Source organism: Leptosomus discolor, unplaced genomic scaffold (assembly GCF_034619465.1).
Source record: "Leptosomus discolor isolate bLepDis1 unplaced genomic scaffold, bLepDis1.hap2 HAP2_SCAFFOLD_29, whole genome shotgun sequence".
NCBI classification, from domain to species: Eukaryota; Metazoa; Chordata; class Aves; order Leptosomiformes; family Leptosomidae; genus Leptosomus; species Leptosomus discolor.
In genome coordinates, this window is record NW_028237772.1 from 483,748 (window position 1) to 504,897 (window position 21,150).

General features: G+C 54.1%; 1 protein-coding gene across 1 annotated transcript; it reads left to right on the forward strand.

Moving 5' to 3' along the window:
* Nucleotides 1-782: 782 nt before the first annotated feature.
* LOC147412842 (glutamine-rich protein 2-like) lies at nucleotides 783-4,533 on the forward strand. The gene is made up of 9 exons (XM_086480951.1): nucleotides 783-842; nucleotides 1,013-1,169; nucleotides 1,425-1,597; nucleotides 1,823-1,897; nucleotides 2,206-2,370; nucleotides 2,529-2,631; nucleotides 3,220-3,265; nucleotides 4,073-4,129; nucleotides 4,428-4,533. Exons 1-9 carry the CDS (start codon nucleotides 783-785, stop codon nucleotides 4,531-4,533), a joined length of 942 nt encoding a protein of 313 aa, XP_086337077.1.
* The last annotated feature ends 16,617 nt before the right edge of the window (nucleotides 4,534-21,150 follow it).

Sequence of the window (21,150 nt, forward strand, 5' to 3'; positions counted from 1 at the left end):
ATGGTGGAGGCTCTCCGCCAGATCGGGCACCTCGGCCACCTCTGCACTGCCCTGAAGGAGCAGGGGGCCCAGCTGGAAGACAGCAAGGCAGACCACGCCGAGCTTGAGAAGCTGCGTCTGCTCTTCCTGGAGGGAGGTGAGAGCCCTGACAGGGCTGGTAGGGGGATGCTTTTCATGGGGACACCCAAGGTCAGGGGCTCCTCACACCTAGAGCCTGGCCCCGAGGGTGAGACCCCCTCGCTGACCCTTGGACCATGTCTTTCTAGACAAGAAGAGCATCACCAGTGTCCTGGCCAACCTCTGGGGCTCGGTGTCCTCCTTGCAGGGCCTGGCCAGCGATCTGCAGGGCCAGAAGGGGAAGGTGAGCCAGTGGCAGACCCTGAGGGGGCTGCAGGGATGACAGGGGGGCTTTGGTCAGGGATGGGGCAGGTGAAGGGCTCCCATGCTGGGACGACAGGAGGGAGCCATGCCCTAACTCTGCCACTTCTGTGGTTCCCAGATCAGGCAGCTGGAGGATGCCCTTGGGAAGCTGGGGGTAGTTGGAGCCGACCAGCAAGCGGATGGCATTGGCCAGATCATCCAGCAACTGGGGTAAAAGAATGGGAGAGGGTTTCCTACCCCATGGGGCTGCAAGGGAGAACCCCCCATCCCAGTTTGGGGGGGATGGGAGCCCCCCAAGCAGCCTCGTGGAGGCTAAGCCTGCCTGTGTCCCTGCCTCATTGGCCAGGTCGATGCTGCAGGAGATAAAGCAGGAGCTGAAGGATATGGGAGAGCAGCAGGAGATGTCCAAGGCCACGCTGGAGCAGCTGGTGACCAAGACAGCTGACCAGCTTCAGGAGCAGGTGAGGTCCAGGGGGAGCGCTCCCACCGCCTGCCGGCTCAGTGGGGTGGTCCTGGCAAAGGTCCTGGTCACATCCCCTGGCTGGATGGGGCCATCGAGCCTCAGCGTCACCAAGGCTGGTTGGCTGCATCCGTCCCATCTCAGAGCCGATTCCTTCTTCCCTTTCTGCAGCTGGACAAGCTGAGGGTGATGGTGGAGAGTGCGGGGCAGGAGCAGGCAGCGTGCCCCACCTGCAGCACGGACATCAGCACGCAGGTGGGGCAGCTCCTCCAGAGCTACGAGAAGCTCCAGGAGGTGGTGGACTCCTTCATGTCGCGGCAGCCGGTGGGCAAGGTGGTGAGGCAGGTGCCGGGGAGGAGCCAGGTAGGGAGATGCCAGCATGGGGGGCTCGGGAGGGGGTTGCCAGGACCTCCCCTGGCTTGTCGTCCTTCCCTGTAATGGGGGGAAGCCCCTCGCTGCCCCCCACGTTGGCTTGTATGAGTCAGCAGCATGGAAGGAAATTTAAACCTTGATGCAAATGTCCTGCTGGCACTGAGAGCCTGGGGCCACTGGCCCAGTAGCCTGGGTCTGTCCCACTGGGCAGCCAGCCCCTCCTTGCATGGCACTGCCTTGTCGTTTTCCTCCCTGAAGCAGGATGAGTCGCTGCTGCAGCACATCGAGGCCGCCCTCGTGAAGGTGAAAGGGGACTACGAGAAGCTCAGGTCTGTCACAGGGAACCTCCTGGATGACCATCACCAGAAGCAGACAGATGTCGAGGCAGGTGGCTGAAACCCCCATAGGGTCAGAGCTTCCTCCGGGCAGACCCCAGGCTGGGGACCACAAGGGAGTTGTCCCCCTGCCAACCTGCTCGCAGCCCTGTGGAGGTTCAAAGTACCTTTCCTGGAGGTTTTTTGGGCGGTGGGTGGCAGAGCAGGGAGTGCTCAGCTGCCTGGGAGGCCCCGACCCTGCTGTGGTGCCATGGGATGCTTTCTGTGTTGGAAGGCTCTATTCCAGTCCCTGGAGAGGCTGAAGAAGGAGAAAGTGGGCAAGGAGGACCTGCTGCTGGGAATTGATATGGTATGGCCCCGAGGGGCTCCGGCACCAGCCAAGGGGGTCCCAGGCAGGGTGACAAACACCCCTTGTCCCCTGGGGGCTCGGTGGCAGAACTGGCCAGGGGGAGGGAGGATTTCCAGACCAGATGCAGGTCCCTTGTCAGGTCCCTCCGTCTCCCTCCAGGTCTCTTCAGCTGGTGGGAGCAGCCTCACAGCGGTGATGGGGTGAGCGGGCCACGTAGCCGCTTCTCCGTCTCCTCCCGACACGAGCTGGCCCTGCCCTTCGTACCTCCAGCCTTTCCTTACCCCTCTCCCGCCTTGCCCTGTTGCTAGAAAGCAGACAAATCCGCCCTGGCCAGCAAAGTCAGTCGCACCCAGTTTGATGCAAGCGTGGAGCGGCTGAATGAGATGAGCCAGGAGATGCTGAGCCGGATGACGTGCCAGGAGCAGGGTTGGCAGCAGGCCCAGAGGCAGCTGAGTGAGGAGATGGACTCGAAGGTGAGGGGTGGCTCGTCCCAGCTGTGTGAAGTTGGCACTTTGGGGGCTTGGCAGCCCAAGGCAGCATCCCTCTGAGGATCCCCCCCTCCTGGCTTTTCCCTGGGGACCATGATGTCCCAGCCCGGGGCAGCCAGCTGAGGGGGTGCGTCCGTCCGCAGCTGGACCGCCTGGAGCTGGGGCCTTTCCGGCAGCAGCTGGAGGAGCACTGGAAGGGGATCCTGGAGCAGCTCAAGAAGAAGCTGAAACTGCCGGAGGCCGACGGTGCGGCTGGGATTAAGAAGGGAGTGCGATGGGGACGGGGACGGCTTTGAGGACAGCACTCGCCCCGTTCCCTCTGGTTATCGCAGCCAGTGCCTGCGTGGTAGCCCAGTATCGGCCCAGTGTAGCCAGCGAACCGTGGGGATGCTGGCGAAGCAGCTGTGCCTTCTCCTCCCACCAGTAGCAGGTTCCTGCCTAGGAGGGGGCACCTGCAAGACGGAGCCCTCCTGAATCGAAACCGGGGTGTGGGTGCAAAGGCTTCCTGGAGTAAGGGCAGGGAACAGCGGCTTGTCCTCCCCGGGCAGCGGTGCGATGCGCAGCGCTGCGGAGCGGGGTTGTGACCTGCCCTCCTGGCAAGGCGCAGGGGGGTAATTAGCGCTGACGAAGCAATGAAAGCGAGGTGAGGGCTGGTTCGGATGGCAGGCCTGGGCGCCTGCGCCCTTCATCTCGCTTCCTTGCCCGCCCTGAGCAGCCACAGGCCCTTGCCAGGTCTTGGAGGTGCCAGAGGGGCCAAGGCGAGCGTGTCCCAGTCCTTGGGGCAGTTGTGACGAAGCTCGTCCTAAAAAACCGTGGGATTCCTGCATCCCTCAGGCCTGGCAGTTGCTCCCAGGCTGGGAGCACCCCACCCCAGCAAGAGGTACGGGATACCCCCCATTTTGTCTTTCCCAGCACCCCCAGTTCCCATGGAACTGGGATGCTGCGGGTGTCCTTGGGAGTACTTCCCATGACAGTGATGGTTTTTGGGCGCTCCCCTCTGCGGATTCTCCGGTGCCTAATACGAGGTGGAGGTTTCTCCTAGGTGGGAGCCCAAAACAACCACTCTCCTGTGGAAGGATATTTACCAAGTAAGGGACATGTGAACAATCCAGCCTTTCCAGAGAATCCGAGCTGGGACGTACCGGAACTGCTGAAAGTACAAACAGCTTCCGGTGCAGGGGGCATGAACATCTTAGAGGTGCAGGAGAAGAGACAGCCGCCATTCATGACGCCGTTGTAATTTCTTGAAGAAGATGGGTGTGAACATTTGTGACCGTGACTTGAACATGACTCGCAAAGTGGCCAATCAGGTTGGACTATGGGCCGTTAGTTGCGATGAAGCCAATCAGTATTTATTGGGTGTGGTCGAGGGTTATAAATGGCACTGGAAACACGGAAATAAAGGTTCACTTGTTAGATCACGTTGATCGTGTCAGTGTCCTCACTCAGCTCCCACACTCTCCCCCATCGTACCCCCTTTATTTTGTAACCAGCTAGCAGGCTGGGACCTTACTGGGATGGTGGGGGATAAACGAGGCTCAAAACCCCACAGTTCCCCCCAGCAAACGCTGTAACTCGCTACAGCGAAGTGACCAGCACCTTGCTGCTGCCTGCAAGCCACCTGCCTGCTTGTGGGCCAGTCTGTGTCCCCCCCAGGAGCTCACCCTGCCCTTTTCTCCTCCCCCAGGGCTCATTTCTGCTGCTTGTCCTGCGACGGGTCCCTCAGCATGCTGGTGCCTGGCCAGTGAGTAGCACCAAGCACGGGTGCACTGCGGGGGGCTGCATGGGTGGGATGGGGAGGAGATGGGTGCTGGCGGTGCCCTGCTGTGCCAGGCATGGGGGGGTGGCTGCCTGGGGGGGTCTGACCCTGCCCAGCCCTTCTGCAGCACTGCCCATCAGCAGGGGGATGGGGACACCTCCTCGGGGGGCAGCAGGCAGGGGGAATGCTGGGGGGTACAAGCCCGTGGGTTTTGGGGCATTGCCCTGAGCTGGGGTGGGTCATTTGTCCCCTGTCACCCACCTGCGGCTCCTGCCCTCCCCAGGCGTGTCGTGGCCCTCCCGTACATGCGGCCGTTGCCCCCCTGCCATGCCGGGCGCCCCCACACTGTCCTTGAGCGGGAGCAAACACAGCAGCACAGGTACAGGTAGGGGACGCAGGGACCCATTCCTGGCCCCTGGGGTGCAGGGGCCCCCTGCCCCGGGGAGGGAGAGCTCTTCCTTGGGTGGGGATGGAGGGGTTCATTGAGGCCTGGCCAGGGGAGCAGAGATGTCCTGCGGAGCTGTGCTTGCCCCAGGTCTGTGGGGGTTTACAGCCCGCTCTGCGCTGCCCCCTCTAGCCCAGGTCTCTGTCTCAATGGTGCTGAAGCCGCATGTCACGAGTTGTGTCTGGTCTCAGCCTGACATCAGGCTCAAGGGAGAGTCAGGTGCCTCCTGTGAAACAGGTCACTGAAATTAGGAGCTGCAGCTGGGACCACCCAACTCCTGCCTCCTGGTGTCCTGGGCGTGGGGTGCAGGGACCTGCCCTGGCCATGACCTTCTCACCGGAGCTGTGGGGAAAGAGCAGCTCCAGCCCGGTTGTGGGGGGAGCCGGGAGGGACCTCACTGGGGAGCAGCCCCCTGGCCCCCTCCTCGGTGTAGCAGGGTGAAGCACAGGGTGCCACAGTGCTGGGTGCTGAGCATCCCCGTTCCCTGAGGGGAACCGCAGAGCAGACCCGTGCTGGCAGCGGGACAGGTGAGCTCCCATCAGCCTGCGGAGCTGCTGCACCCCAAAAATGCAATCCCAGCCAGGCTGGCATTGAAGGGGTTCGTGGTGAGCCAGGGATGTTCCTGCCTCGCTGCACACAGGCTTTAGGAGAACTCATTTCTGAGCTCACCTCGGAGTAGTGGTAAGCCAGATTTTGGGTTGGTTTGTTTTTTTTTTAAAAAAAATGACTGTTTAAATTTGGCAGTACCTAAACAGATACTTGTTGCAAAAAAAAAGAAACCAAAAAACTTCAAGTGGCTGTGTTTTGAAAAAAACAAGCAGCACCACAGCCACACGATTGAGGCTGGACACGAAGCTGGAGGGGGGAAACAGCTCTGAGCTTCTGGGGTGGTGTTAGCCAGATTAATTTAGAAACCCCAGAACCAAACAACAAGAATTGCCATGTAATTATTGCCTTGAATAAGGAGTGCCGTGCCCATCCTTGATATGTCCGTGTAATACGTGGATATTGATAAGTAGTAAAGTTGGTACGTGGAAAGTAGAGTTGTGCGGAGAAGGAAAAAGATAAGGAAGGGTTCAGGTTTGAAAACCAAAAGATGGGGGGAGGAAAGAGTAAACCTTATGAAAAATCCCCTTTAGGATGTGTTCTGACGCATTGGAAAGATAGAGCAGGACAAGGGGGCACAGAAAATAAGAGAAAGTTAATGAAGTATTGCAATCAATGGTGGCCGCTTTATAAGCTGGAAGATGGGGCAAAAGGGCCTAAGGAAGGCGGCACGTTAGACTACAACACGCTCTTACAGTTACTGTTGTTTCTGAGGAGAGAAGGGAAATGGGATGAAGTAACATATGCTGATATGTTCTTTGTTCTCCAGGACAATCCTGAGTGGCAAAGGGACTGCGGATTAGTACCCCCACGAGACCCCAAGATCCTCGCATTCAAACAGAAAACAAAAAGAAGAACAAAAAGAAACTAAAAAGATGCTGCTTGGCTTGTCGCATTGGCCAAAGGTGTACAGAGAAAAGTCAAACTAACCCCGGGTCAGAACAAGATCTGAGTGAACTCTTTAGGCCCCCTCAGCAGCCACAAGGGCGAGATGAGGACTTAGAAAGGGTCCGTACCCCTCCACATCCTCCCTCCTCCCCACCAGATAGCCCGATACCTTCCCGAACCCGGGGAAGGCAGACAACCGAAAGTTTTCCAAGCTCCTCTCTGGGACGCAGTTGGACCGGATGGAGAAACAGGAAGAGTCAAAATACCATTCTCTTGTAACGATCTGAAGCAATGGAAAGATGCTGCCTGAAAATATCGCAGTGACCCAGTAGGCGTTACTCAAAATCTCAAGTTTATAGTAAAACAGTACAGCCCTGATTGGAATGACATGTAACTGTTCAAATGCCTAATTCAGGGCCCAAATCTGCTCTTTTGTGGCCCAAAGCATCCTTTTTAGGGCCCAAAGCCTCCTTTTTAGGGTGCAAATCCTCAGTTCAGGGCCCAAACCCTCCTTTTTAGGGGCCAAGTAGTCCTTTTCTTAGGTCCAAATCCCCAAGTCCTGCTCCAAACCCTTCTTTCTAGGGTCCAAACGCTCCTTTTTAGGGTCCAAATCCCCTTTTCAGTGCCCAAACCCTACTTTTTTTAGGGTCCAAATCCCCATTTCAGTGCCCAAAATCTATTTTTTAGAAACCAAACCTTCTTTTTAGGGTCCAAATCCACACTTCAGGGTCCAAATCCACACTTCAGGGTCCAAACCCTCATTTTAGATCCCAAACCCTCTTTTTTTAGCGTGCAAATCCCAATTTCAGTGCCCACACTCTCCTTTTCAGGGCCCAAACCCTCCTTTAAACCTGACATGATGGACCTTAAAACGGAGGGTTTGGGACCGCAAACTCAGGCTTTGAGCCCTGAAAGAGGGCTTTCGACCCTCCCAGGGAGGATTAGCACGCTCACGATGCAGCTTGGACCCTCAAATGCCTGTCTGGAATCTAAAAGGGAGGCTTTGGAGCCTGAAAGTGACAGATTGCAAAGCCAAACACTCCCCTTGGGCCCTAGAAATGAGGCTTTCGAGCCTGAAATGTGGCTTCAGATTAACAAACCCAAACTGGAAAGTAAGAATGAGGCTGTGGTCACCATTGTGTGCTTTGGGCTCTAGATAGGAGGCTTTGGAGCTTCCAAAGGAGACTTTGGGGCTTCAAAATGACGCTGAGGGCCCTGCAAATGAGTCCTTGCACCTCGAAAGCGTTAACCTCCAAAGTTAGAAATGAGGCTTTGGAGCCTGACACTGAGGCTTTGGAGCCTGACACTGAGGCTTTGGAGACTGAAAACGCAGCTGTGGCTACCAAGCAAAGGCTGTGAGTGTGAAAGAAAGGCTGGGAGCCTAAAAACGAGGATTTGGGCCCTACAAATGGGGCTTTTCAACCTAAAACGGGACCTTTGGTGCTGAAAAGGAGAATTTGGACAAGGAGGAACTGAGGCTTTGAGTCCTAAGTGGGGAGTTTGCAAATTGAAAGGAGGGTCTGGAGCCTAAAAATGAGGCTGTCCCCTCTAGAATCTGAGCTATGGACCCTAAAATGAAGGGTTTCTGACCACAAAGTGAGGCTTTGCACCCTACAAGACGGCTATGGTCCTTCCCGATTAGGGTTTGGACACTCACGATGCAGCTTGGACCCTCAAATGCCTGCCTGGAGCCTAAAAATGAGGCTTTTGGAGCCTGAAAGTGACAGATTGCAAAGCAAAACTCACCCTTTGTACCCTAGAAATGAGGCTTTCGAGCCTGGAATGAGGCTTCAGATTGAAAAACGAAGAAGCTGGAAAGAAAGAATGAGGCCAAAGTCACCACGGTGTGCTTTGGGCTCTAGAAATGAGGCTTTGGAACTTCCAAATGAGAATTTGGGGCGTCAAAATGATGCTCAGGGTCCTTTGAATGAGTCTTTGCAGCTTTAAAAGCATCAAATTTTGAAGCTAGAAACGAGGTTTTGAACCTAACCCTAAGGGTTGGAGACTAAAAACGCAGCTGTGGATACCAAACAGAGGCTGAGAGTGTGAAAGACAGGCCTGGAGCCTAAAAATGAGGCTTTTGGCCCTACAGATGGAGCTTTCCAGCCTAAAACCAAGACTTTGGTGCTGAAAAAGAAGCATTTGGAGATGGAGGAAACAAGGCTTAGAGCCCTAAGTGGGGAGTTGCCCCTTCAAAGGAGGGTCTGGAGCATGAAAATGAAGCTTGCATGCCTAGAAGCTGAGCTATGGACCCTAAACCGAAGCTTTGGAGCCTGAAAGTGAGACTTGGCCAAGTAAAGCTGACCTTTGCAGCCTAAAGATCAGGCTTTGGGCCCTGTGAACGTGGGCCTTTCCAAAGATAAACCTGACAGGATGGACCTTAAAACGGAGGGTTTGGGACCGCAAACTCAGGCTTTGAGCCCTGAAAGAGGGCTTTGGACCCTCCCAGGGAGGATTAGCACGCTCACGATGCAGCTTGGACCCTCAAATGCCTGTCTGGAATCTAAAAGGGAGGCTTTGGAGCCTGAAAGTGACAGATTGCAAAGCCAAACACTCCCCTTGGGCCCTAGAAATGAGGCTTTCGAGCCTGAAATGTGGCTTCAGTTTAACAAACCCAAACTGGAAAGTAAGAATGAGGCTGTGGTCACCATTGTGTGCTTTGGGCTCTAGATAGGAGGCTTTGGAGCTTCCAAAGGAGACTTTGGGGCTTCAAAATGACGCTGAGGGCCCTGCAAATGAGTCCTTGCACCTCGAAAGTGTTAACCTCCAAAGTTAGAAATGAGGCTTTGGAGCCTGACACTGAGGCTTTGGAGACTGAAAACGCAGCTGTGGATACCAAGCTGGAACGGGTCTGCGTGGCAAGGTTTTGGTAGCGGGGGGGTTACAGGGGTGGCTTCTGTATGAAGCTGCTAGAAGTCTCCCCTATGTCAGATATAGCCAACGCCAGCCGGCTTTAAGACGGACCCGCCGCTGGCCAAGGCCGAGCCCATCAGCGACAGTGTTTTTCGCCTCTGTGATAATGTGTTTAAGAGAGTGAAAAAGTGATTGCGCAGCAGTAATTGCAGCGAGGGAGAGGAGTGAGAATATGGGAGAGAAACATCCTGCAGACACCCAGGTCAGTGAAGAAGGAGGGGCAGGAGATGCTGAAGGCGCCGGAGCAGCGATCCCCCTGCGGCCTGTGGTGAAGACCACGGTGAGGCAGGCTGTCCCCCTGCAGCCCATGGGCGGTGGAGCAGATGACTGCCTACACCCCGTGGAGGGCCCTCACGCTGGAGTAGGTGGATCCCTGAAGGAAGCTGTGACTCCGTGGGAAGCCTGCACCGGAGCAGGCTCCTGGCAGGACCTGTGGCCCGTGGGGAGAGAGAAGGCCACGCTGGAGCAGGTTTGCTGCTGGTGACCCCGTGAGGGGAGCTCACGCTGGAGCAGTTGGTTCCTGAAGGTCTGCACCCAATGGAAGAAACCCACGCTGGAGCAGTTCACGGAGAACCAAACTCGTGGGAAGACTCACGTTGGAGAAGTCACGGAGGGCTTTCTCCCGTGAGGGGGACCCCACATTGGAGCAGGGGAAACGTGTGAGGAGTCCTCCCCCGGAGGAGGAAGAGGCAGCAGAAAACAACAGGGTGATGAACTGACCCCAACTCCCATTCCCTGTTTTCCCCCCTGTGCGGCTGGGGCGGAGGAGGGAGGAAAATCGGGATCTAAGTTAAGCCTGGGAAAGAAGGGAGGGGTGTGGGGAAGGTGTTTTAAGATTTGGTTTTATTTCTCATTACTCCTCTCTGAGTTAATTGGTAATAAATCACATTTCCTTTCAGTTGAGTCTGTTTTGCGCGTGACGGTAAATGCTGAGTGATCTCCCTGTCCTTATCTCAACCCCACAAGCCTGTTGTTATTTTTTTTTCTCTCCTCTCTCTCCTCTCTCCTGTCCATTGACAGGCGGGGAGTGATAAGAGTGGCTTTGGTGGACACCTGGCATTTGGGCCAGGGTCATCCCACCAGAGGAGGAGTCTCACAGAGTAGTTTAAGTACAGTTTAACTCACGCCTCTTCATTACAGTTCTCAGAGCTAATTGTGCCATTCAGAACTTTCCTGGAACTCATGACTGTATGCTGATTCTGCTCCCTGGCCAGTGAGGGATTGTTGGGGGGTAGAGTAAGCGGGTACAGGTCAACATAAATGTGTGTTCAAACAGCTTAAGCCAAAATCTGCTTTGATCGTTCCTGTGTTTCCACCAATGCTCAATGGTTTGTGTTGCTCCCATTATTGCCTCTTCGAGTTTTCCTAGTCGGGGCTTATTCTGGTTAAGTGATCTAAGAATTGCCTTCAATTTGCTAGCCCCAGCTACGTCTCATCTCTTCAGTGTCTCAGCTTCTGAAGCGCATCTCTTTCTCTCATTGCTCTTAGTATTTTCCTTTTCTGACCATCGCCCTGGCCTGAATGAGAAATACAAGAAAGCACCAACCTGTGAAGGTAAGAGTCCTGGGAAAAGATGTGACAATTTCCTGGGACTTCAGCCTGTCTGAGTCTAACTTTCCCTGCTTGCCTGGGCAACATTTATACGGTTGAGACTGATTTCAGAACACCAAAGCGTCTGATTCTCATCTTTCCCTGAACACGCGTTTTCAGGAACAAGCCGACTTTAACAAAGGACTTGTGTTTGAGTGGCCATGCCTGTAACCTGTTAGGCACCGTATCTGACTCTTTGTCCATGGTGTTAAAAATTGGGAATAGGTCGTTTTTATTTCCAGCGGTGGTGGGTTGATGTCTGGCGTGCCCCTGTGGCAGTGAGGTGGCAGGGGGCGGTGCATGCCCAGGACCCCATCAGTCATGTCCCTGCCGGAAGCGTTCTAGACTGATCGCGCTCCTAAATCGGAATGGTTGAGATGCTATCAAACCAAGAATGGAGTTTTGGCTTTCCTCTTAACGTGGACTGCCACGTGCCCCCAAGGGAATTGTGAGCAGAGCCATGTCACGGCTGCCCAGCTGGGGCACAGCGCTGAACGCAGCTCGGATGGAGCGCTGTGTGTAGTTCCTTCCGGCTGACTCGTTCCGGGCACAGCCCAAAAGACGAGGGGCTCAGTCCCGCACCCCTGCTGTGCTCGGTGTCCACTGGTGGGCACACCAGTGGGAGCAGCAGGCTTCAAAATCCACCCTACCTCGGGCCTCCCCAGCTGGGCCTCAGTGTTCTGGGTGGGCGGGGAAAGCCTGCTGGGCGGGCAGGCAAAGGCTCGGTGATGTCACAGCGCTAGGCGTGACACCGGCCTGGGGTTGACACCTCGGCAACCCTTGCAAAATCAGACGTGTGGGGCAGCCACTCGGTTCAGGGGGTCGCTGCCCGCACTCTGCTCAGCCAGCTCCTACGTGGCTGCTCTTTTCTGAGGGAGAGAGCAGGATCATGGCTGGCCTGGTTCCCTGCCCGACCAGGGCTCTCGCCGTGGTTTTCCTGCTCCTGGGTGGCGTTGGCCTTCCCTTCCTGCCAGGCTGGGTCAGGGTCAGGACGAGTGTCCTTAAGGAAGACCTGAAGCAAGTGCCCAGTGAAGCGCAGAGCTGGACGGCCGAATGGCCCAGCAGCATGGGCCTTCGGAGCCCCCAGCACTGGGTCAGGTTCGGGATGGGTGGGAGTCCTGAAGGCCTGAAGCAGCCGCCCTCGTTGGTGCAGTCAGCTTCCACCCTGCCTTACCTTTGGGGCCAGCTCTGGGACTGCCTTGCCCACGCAGAAACCAGCAGGATCTTTTTCAACACCTGGCAAGCCGTGCAGCTGCTCTGCATGATTTGGACCTTGCTTGGCCTGTGGAGAAAAGTGACCGGACCCCAGAGCCAGGTGAGCCGTGGAGATCAGTCCCACAGGAAGGGACTGGGCTTGTGAGGAGCAGGGAACACCAGCAGCCTTGATCAAGAAGGCTTGCAATGGAAAAACAAAACGCAGTGCGTGTAAGAAAGCCTCAGCAGGCCCCGAGAGGTCCTCCACCTCTTCTCCAAGGACATGCCAAGCCTCAGGGCTGAAACCCTGCAGGAGCCCCCAGCACGACACGGGGCTTGCTGCAGGTTTCCTCAGCCCAACGAAGCAGTCCTGCAAGGCTGCGGTTCTTTCAGAGGAAGCCAAGCCCAGCAGCGCAATTCTTGGTCCCCAAAGCTTCATTGTGCCCCTGCTCCTGTCATTTCCAGGAAAGCGGACAGCCAGTTTCACCTTCTGAGGAGACAGCCTGCTGCGGGAAGGGCGTCTTTGACCCTGGCGACATAGACTGCTGGCTGAGGGCAAACACCCCCTTGCTGGTCAGATACCTGAGGCGTTACCGCCGCCTGAAAAAGCTCCAGCACCAACAGTCTCAGAAGAAGGTAAACCAAAAATGTAAGAGAGGAGGGCGTGCTCGATCTTCCCTTGCAACTGCAGCCAGAGCAGGCGTCCGACAGAGTGGCCACAGGAAAGGCAGCGGTGCAAGCCAGAGCCGCTGTCCGTGCGTGGTTGGATGAGAGGCAGGAGAGAAGAGGCATCCGTAGCTGTGAGGTGCCCCATGGGTGCCCTGGTCCCAGGAAGAGGGCCCCACAGCCTGGCAGGGTGCCCGTGCTCCCTTGAAGTGCCTGGTGCATGCTCATGTCCCGGGGAGGCATGCGGTGGTCTCTCCCCGTGTCCCTGTAAGGTGGCAGTGGCCAGTGCTTGCCCACGACCCACTGGGTTCCTTAGGCCTTAGGACCTGCAAAGCTGGTGCGAGAGCAAGCCTCGCAGCAGAAGGAGGGGCTGGTGTTAGGAATGGGGTGCATAACAATTCCAGCTGCAGTAGTTTCATTCAGCTAACAGGGAATTCTCTTTAGGGTGACAGCCAGCTGGTGCATCAGGACGTGCTTCAGCCCACCGAAGCCTCCTGGGGTGAGGGCACCTCTGCTGACTGACCTCTGCTGCTGACCCGAGGCCATCATCGACTCGATCTGTGGCGTTGTTTACTGCCTAGCTGTCAGCAAAGCTTGTCGAGGAGGAGAGTTGCAAGAACTCTCTTTCTGAATAAAATAAACTGTTTAATAGTTTAAAATAAAATAGTTCTAAAAGAAACTGATAGGAGACAAGACTGCGAATTTGACTGCAGACTGCGCTGTGCCCTGTGTAATCGCTTGCCCTGGCAGTGCTCTGTTGTCCTGGTGTGTCTGGGATAAAATCACAGGCCAGCCACGCTAGGCAGGCTCCAGTCAGCCAGGGCAGCTGACCTGAGTTAGATACGGCTGTAGCCCATGCCATAATGTCATGGTCATGTTCAAGGGGGTAGGTTGGCTGAGGACAGGCTCCTGCTGAGGTTCCTTCTGCGGTTCCTTCTCCTGCTGCTCCTCCGGTTTCTCCCGAGGACTGCTCTCTGGTCGATTGTGACCACTGGATATTCATCTGGCTGAGTACGTCTCTGTTGCTATTGGTAGGGTTTTCTTTCAATCTGTTGCGCTTCTACCCACGGGTCTGCTCTCCTTTTTCCCAATTCTGCTCCCTGGCCAGTGAGGGTTTGTTGGGGGGTAGAGCAAGCGGGTACAGGCTCAACATAGATGGGTGTTCAAACAGCTTAAGCCAAATTCTGCTTTGATGGTTCCTGTAATTCCACCAATGCCCAATGGTTTGTGTTGCTCCCATTATTGCCTCATCGACTTTCCCCTGGTCGGGTATGATTCTGGTTAAGTGATCTAAGAATTGCCTTGAATTTGCTAGCCCCGGCTACGTCTCATCTCTACAGTGTCTCAGCTTCTGAAGCGCATCTCTTTCTCTCATTGCTCTTAGTGTTTTCCTTTGCCGATCATCGCCCTGGCCTGAATGAGAAATACAAGTGTAACGGGTCTGCGTGGCAAGGTTTTGGTAGCGGGGGGGTTACAGGGGTGGCTTCTGTATGAAGCCGCTAGAAGTCTCCCCTATGTCAGATATAGCCAATGCCAGCCGGCTTTAAGACGGACCCGCCGCTGGCCAAGGCCGAGCCCATCAGCGACAGCGTTTTTCGCCTCTGTGATAACGTTTTTAAGAGAGTGAAAAAGTTGTTGCGCAGCAGTAATTGCAGCGAGTGAGGGGAATGAGAATATGGGAGAGAAACATCCTGCAGACACCAAGGTCAGTGAAGAAGGAGGGGCAGGAGATGCTTCAGGCGCCGCAGCAGCGATCCCCCTGCGGCCTGTGGTGAAGACCACGGTGAGGCAGGCTGTCCCCCTGCAGCCCATGGGCGGTGGAGCAGATGACTGCCTACACTCCGGGGAGGGCCCCCACGCTGGAGTAGGTGGATCCCTGAAGGAAGCTGTGAATCCGTGGAAAGCCTGCACCGGAGCAGGCTCCAGGCAGGACCTGTGGCCCGTGGGGAGAGAGAAGGCCACGCTGGAGCAGGTTTGCTGCTGGTGACCCCGTGAGAGGGGCTCATGCTGGAGCAGTCTGTTCCTGAAGGTCTGCACCCCATGGAGGAGACCCACGCTGGAGCAGTTCATGAAGGAACCCCATTCCCTGTTTTCCCCCTGTGCCGCTGGGGGGGAGGAGGGAGGAAAATTGGGATCCACGTTAAGCCCGGGAAAGAAGGGAGGGGTGCAGGGAAGGTGTATTAAGATTTGGTTTTATTTCTCATTACTCCTCTCTGAGTTAATTGGTAATAAATCACATTTCCTTTCAGTTGAGTCTGTTTTCCCGTGACGGTAAATGCTGAGTGATCTCCCTGTCCTTATCTCAACCCCACAAGCCAGTTGTTATTTTTTTTTTCTCCTCTCTCCTGTCCAGTTAAGGAGGGGGACTGATAGAGCGGCTTGGGTGGGCACTTGGCATTTTGGCCAGGGTCAACCCACCACAACAATAAAGCACCAACCTGTGAAGGTAAGAGTCCTGGGAAAAGATGTGACAATTTCCTGGGACTTCAGCCTGTCTGGATCTAACTTTCCCAGCTCGCCTGGGCATGTATTTATACGGTTGAGGCTGATTTCAGAACACCAAAGTGTCTGATTCTCAACTTTCCCTGAACACGCGTTTTCAGGAACAAGCCAACTTTAACAAAGGACTTGTGTTTGCGTGGCCATGCCTGTAACCTGTTAGGCACCGTATCTGACTCTTTGTCCATTGTGGGGGATCTCAGCTGGACTGAGGTCTTTGGACAGGATGACTTGGACCTTGAGATGATTCTAGTCTACCCGTGAGAGAGCAGACAGGAGCAAGAAGAGCTGCAGCTGCAAGATAAGCCAGTCCTGAGGAAGTGTCAACTACAAGACAAGGCGTACATGTCCTTTTGGCAGAATGCGCGATCACGTGTCCGGAAATAAAACAGAATAGAAGACACAGCCGAACGTTCAATAAACTGCTTTTGCTTGAATCCATATTGGTTGGTAGGCAGAGTCCGTCCTTGCATGAGTGTACTGGGTGGTGCCGAACCTGCAGAAGGCTCAAGAAAAAGGGCGGCTGCCTCTCCCTGCAGGCGGGCGGTGGAGCGTTTGCAGGGGGAGGCAGTCGTGGCTTGCGCGGCTGTTGAACAGATTTGGGCTTTAAATGTGCCCAGCCTGGTACGCCTGGTTCCTTTCTACTTGCTGGTTGTATTCAGAGCTTACATGCTATTTTTTAAAAAACACGAAAGCAACCAGCAAACAAAAAGCAGCTGGGCAATTCCACCCCACAACGGGTTTTCTCCCCCCGGCCCTGGCCACCCTGCCGTGCGACATTCACCACCAGCATCGGGGTGCAGGACCGGGCCCGGGGCAGGGCTTTCACAGGCCGCCCTTATTTTGAGGCTCCTGGCCGTGCAGTTCCTGGGCAGTGCTCAAGCAATGGCAGCAGTGCCCACAGCCGGTATTTTGGGTCTTTCTCCCTTTCTCTCAGGCTCTGGCTCCCTGGTTTCCAGCTGTTCCCTTTCTGCCCTGCAGCCTCTTGTGCTGCTTCTCTTCCTCTTCCTCACTCTGGATCCTCGTCCCCATCTTCTTTAGCCTCCTCTCTGCCTGCCCGGGCCCCTCGTGCTCCCCCTGCTCCCCCACCCCAGAGGCCATCGCTGCTCGGTCCCTCTCTGCCGCCCTGCCCCACACTCCCCCCTCCCGCTGGCCCTCAGGCTCTGGGGGCTGTTTCCCGCCCTGCTCTGGCCTGTGCCCCGGGGAGGGGCCATGGGGCCCGCGGGGGCGGGGCGGGGCCGGGGGAAGTGTCCCTGCAGGGGCAGGCAGCAGGAAGGAGCCCCGGGGCATGCTGGGAGCTGTAGTCCTCGGGCAGGGGCTGCCGGGCAGCCCTGTAGGTGCCAGGATAGCAGGCTCTGCTCCAGCCGTGGCCCAGCTGAGGTGAGGAATGGGGCTGCCCCTGAGGTGAGCCAGGCCCTTGGGCGGGCGAGAGGGTATCTCCTGCCTGCTGGCTGCCCGGGGGTGGTGGGTGGGAGCTGCAAGCCTGAGCCGGGCCGGCTGGGGCAGCCCCAGGTTGACCCGAGAGCTGGGCAGGGGAAGCAGAAGGAGACAGACCCCCCATCAGAGGCACTGGGCACCCTGACTCCCAGAGCCCCCCTGAACCGCCTCAGCCATTTTCACCCCCTGCAGCTGCCCCGTCCCCAGCCCCTCCCCTCAGGCCTGTCCCGCAGCCCCAGGCTGCCCCACGGCCTGTCCTGGCAGCGGCGAGTGGGGCCTCGGGCAGGCCCAGGGCTCTGTTAACCCAGAGGCCTTCAGCAGCAGTGTGGGCAAGGAGCGAAGTCTGCAGGAGCTGCTGCAGCAGGAGGGGCTCCAGCCTGGAGCTGGCTGTGACAGTCAGGGTTCTTTCCCTCTGCCAGAGGCCGTGCCAGGGGCTCGGTTGTCTGTTCCTGCCCTGGGGATGTCGTCAGCTGCATCCAGCTCAGGCTGAAGCTGAAGAGATGGGCAAAAGGAAAAGCGGCTGGAGAAGGACACGAAGGGGATCCGGCTGCGAGCTGCCCCCAGCTGCAGACAAGAGACAGCCGGCCTCTCGGCGTGAGGAAGGGTCCCTGTGAGTAGTCCTCAGCAGAGCTGGTCACCAACATGCACGGCGGGGTCTGTGTGCGTAACCAAAGCACGGCACAGCCGTGTAGTGTGTGTGTGTGTGTGTGTGCGCACGTGACGTTGTGTATGGTCGCGGTAGGGACCGACACCGACAAAAATATAGGTAAAAAAAGGCAGCCTTTATTAAGTTACAAAAGCCAAGATGGACGAGATGGCGCAGCAGAAAAAACATACCCTTTTATAACCTTTCTTGTCTGTCCACCCGTTCATGCACTAAGGCTGCTAAAATGATTCGCTCAGTACCTCTGTCCATTCACCTCTATTCACACTCTGACTGGCTGGAGCTCCTACTCTATTTCCCACTTCATTCTCTTGCCAAATTTCTGCTCTGTGGTATTCACTTGTTTAGTCTCTTCTTGCTCAGTCTCTTATCACCCCCTCAACCCTGTTTACAACATTCTTCATCCACTTCTTTCATCTTCTCACGGGTGTACTGGGATGCTGTCGAGGCCAATTGCATCTTCCTCAGTCAGGCTATCCCCGACAATTCCCCTTTTTTGTTTTTGTGCAAGAAATGTGGCATGAACAGTCTTCTGCAGGGCCCTTTGCAGAAGACTGACAAGACAAGGCAACATCCAAAGCACGGTCACAATTACCAAGATGACTGCCCTCACCGTTTCAGTCAGAGATATTAACTACCCAGACAGCCCCCACCCTTTCAACCTCCTTTTCAGTCAACCTAAGCCATCATCCTCTGTCAAACGCTTCATCTCTTCTTCTAGCTGCTGTATGCTCTTGAAAATAAGTTCTGAATGGTCAGATGCCTAATGGCAACCCAAGCAAACACGTGGAGAATGGATTTTCAGGGTTCGCAGTAGAAAGGCACAAAGCTTCTTGATACATCACGTTTGCTAAAGTTACCCGGACGTTCTGCTTGGGTTGTGGAACTACCCATTCTTCACCCTGATGCAGGTTCCAGCACAGGCCGAACACACCCAGCAAGAACCCAGCGAGGGCCGGCATCTGTAGAGACGCAAGCATAACCCCTGCCCCAGGTGATCAGCTCACACGGTCCACTCCACTGGCCAGTAACTAAATCTTTAATCTGCACTTTGACACCCTTTTGCAAATCCTGTTTTGAAAAAGGAGAAGAAAAATGTAGAAAAAGAGGAGGTAGAGAAGTGTCCCCATAATGAAGGAAGTTAAGAACAGAAACTGCTTTATCTAAACATGCCCGAGGCGGTTCCCCAATCATTCCCCCTTTTTGTTTTTTGAAGCTGCCGCTTCAACGTGCCATGTGCACGCTCAACGACGGCTTGTCCTGTTGGGGAATGGGGAACGCCTGTAACATGAGTAACACTCCATAAACTAAACAATGTTTGAGCTTTCCGTGAAGCATATGCTGGGCCATTGTCCCTTTTAATTTGGCGTGGCACCCCAAGCATAGAAAGAGCCCTCTGTAAATGTCGAATCACATCTTTTCCGGTTTCTCCGTTATGTGCTGTTGCTACCAAAGCGCGAGAAGAAGTATCAATAGAAACATGAACATACTTCTGCCGGCCAAACTCATGAATATGAGTAACATCAGCTTGCCAAATCTGCAAGGACTGCATAGCTCTGGGATTACTACCAAAACACACTGGGGTGTGAGTGCCCTGGCAATCAGGGCAGGCAGCTACAACAGAACGAGCCTCAGTACGGGACAAACCAAACGGCCGTCGTAAAGCTCGAAAACCTTGATGAAAAAATTGATGTGATAATAGAGCTTGTTGCTTCGTGTTAGGAACAGTAGTTAGAGCCATAGCAGAAACAAGAGCATCACTCTTGAATTACCTTCTGTACAAAATCCGGGTCAAGTGGTATGAGTACGAACATGCATAACAAAAGAAGGTTCTTTTCATTGTTGAATGCTCTTCCAGAGTTCCAAAGCACCTCAAATAAGATTTGATTGTCTGACATAGTCAAGACCACTTTATCCAATGGATTAACCCCATTGGCTACATATGCTGAATCAGTGACAATACTTAGAGGAGAAGTAAAAATATAAAAACCAACAGCCATCGCACGCAGCTCTACTACTTGTGGAGGACCTTTTTGATATACTACTGTGTTGTTCCAGTTGTTGTTTTCATACCATACTGCTGCTGCTTTACCTGATTTTCCTGAACCATCTGTAAAGACAGTGGGGCCTTTTACAGGTTCTGGCTGGCTGAAGATTTTCTGACCAAATGGTATTTCTCAAGCAAATTTCAGTAGCAGGTGCGGTGGTAGATGGTACGATATTTGCCCTTGAAAACTCGCCATGGCCGCTTGTAGTAATTATTTGCCAGACACCATTCAAAATACCAATTTAGAACAGGGAAAACAATAGTAGCTGGATCACGCCCTGTTAGTTCTAGACATGGCTTTCTGGCTTTTATGATCACATCAGCAGTGAGTTCAAACAATCCAGGAGCAGATTTTGCGGCCGGAATGATAAAAACATCCATTCTAAAATATGTAACGGGTCATCCCACTCAGGATTCCACTGCACCAAATCACCAAATGGTACAGTTGTGTCAATTAGCACAAAGAATTGTACCAATTGAGCCAAGTCTATTCGAGAGACAAATTTCTCATGTCTAGATTGTTCCACCAGATGAATTCCACCTAGTGCTTCCTCATTTAATATTCTGGGTTCTGCTGGATCAGTAGAATTTTTAATAATTCCAATAGTGGTTGCAAGTGCGAATTTGTCAGCCCAAGATAGGGCCTGATCCAATTCAAAGATCCCATCAGTTTCTGTACATCGTTAAGTGTTTTAACCTTAAGGTTGAGTTTCACAGGCTGTGGCACAACCTGTTTACTTGTAATTGTCATTCCCAAATATTTCCAGGGTTCTATCTTTTGTCTTTTTCGGGGGCAATAACTAATCCATATTGTTGTAATGAGTTTCTGGTCCAATTCTCCATGTCTCTCAACTGCTCCTTGCTGTTTGATGCTAACAGGATGTCATCCATGTAATGGTAACAATAACTAGTAGGGAATTTTTCCCTCACAGGTGACAAAGTTTGTGCTACAAACCATTGACAAATTGTTGGTGAATTTTTCATGCCTTTGGTAAAACCTTCCATTGATACCTTTTTGAAGGTCCCACAGGATTTCAAGAAGGCACAGAAAATGCAAATTTTTCGTTGTCTTGGGAGGCCAATGGGATAGTAAAATAAAAAAAAGAGTTTTAAACCCACTACAATATTTCCCCAATTCACAGGGATCATGACAGGTGAGGGTCGGCCCGGTTGTAGAGCTCCCATTGTAGCTATGACAGCACTAATATGTTGTAGGTCATGTAGCAATCGCCATTTTCCAGATTTGTTTTTGATTACGAACACTGGGGTATTCCATGGGCTGTCAGAAGGATTTTGTGTCTTCGCGCGCCGTCTCGCGCTCTTCTTGCCGTTTCCCTGAAGCGACTGTCCCGCGTGTCCTTTTCTATTTCATCTAAAAGCGGCAAACAAGGTTCGGCTAACAAAATATCATCCGTATAACGATAACAATAACACTGCATCTCACTCACTCACGCATTTAAACACTGATAACCAGTTTTTACACTATCACACGAGGAGCTCCTTTACACCATTCACACAAAAGACCCAAGAGGACACTTGCAACTCTGATTACTACAATAGCAACTATAGCATTGAGCAGACTAAGATCCAATATCATACCTATGTCAGACGAGTTCCAATTCAGGTAGTTAAATATCAGTGCGAGTGGTGAAAATACACGTCGACATCAATGCTGACCAGCGCACAGTGCGAGCACTGAGCAAATTACAGAAGCAGACCAGAAGTAATACCTTTTTCCGTAGATGGTCCTTGTCCACCCCTGCAGCGAGCCAGATGAGTCAGAGAGTCCCTCCGAGGAAAGGTCCCGGGGCGCGCCTAGGGAGTCCCTGTCCTCAGCGGCTCCTGCAGTCGGACAGAGATTGTCGCCTCTGGGTTGTCAGCTGAATCTGAGAAAACTCAACAACAACTCAGAGTTATTAAGCAGGGATTCTTTATTGCACTTCAAGATTTTTTTTTCCTATGTGAGGTTCGTTTTGTTTTTTCTTTTTTTTAGGGGGGGGAGGGGGAAGGGGGGGTTTAGGGTGACCCCAGGGGTGACGTCGGGGTTCCCCTGTCCC

Excerpts from the sequence above, each read along its gene's own strand:
- LOC147412842 (XM_086480951.1), top strand. The coding sequence starts at position 783 with ATGTCCAAGGCCACGCTGGAGCAGCTGGTGACCAAGACAGCTGACCAG. Across the intron at positions 1,170-1,424 it reads CATGTCGCGGCAGCCGGTGG|CCAGCCCCTCCTTGCATGGC; the intron begins GCAAGGTGGTGA and ends CCCACTGGGCAG. Across the intron at positions 3,266-4,072 it reads GCACCCCACCCCAGCAAGAG|GGCTCATTTCTGCTGCTTGT; the intron begins GTACGGGATACC and ends CTCCTCCCCCAG.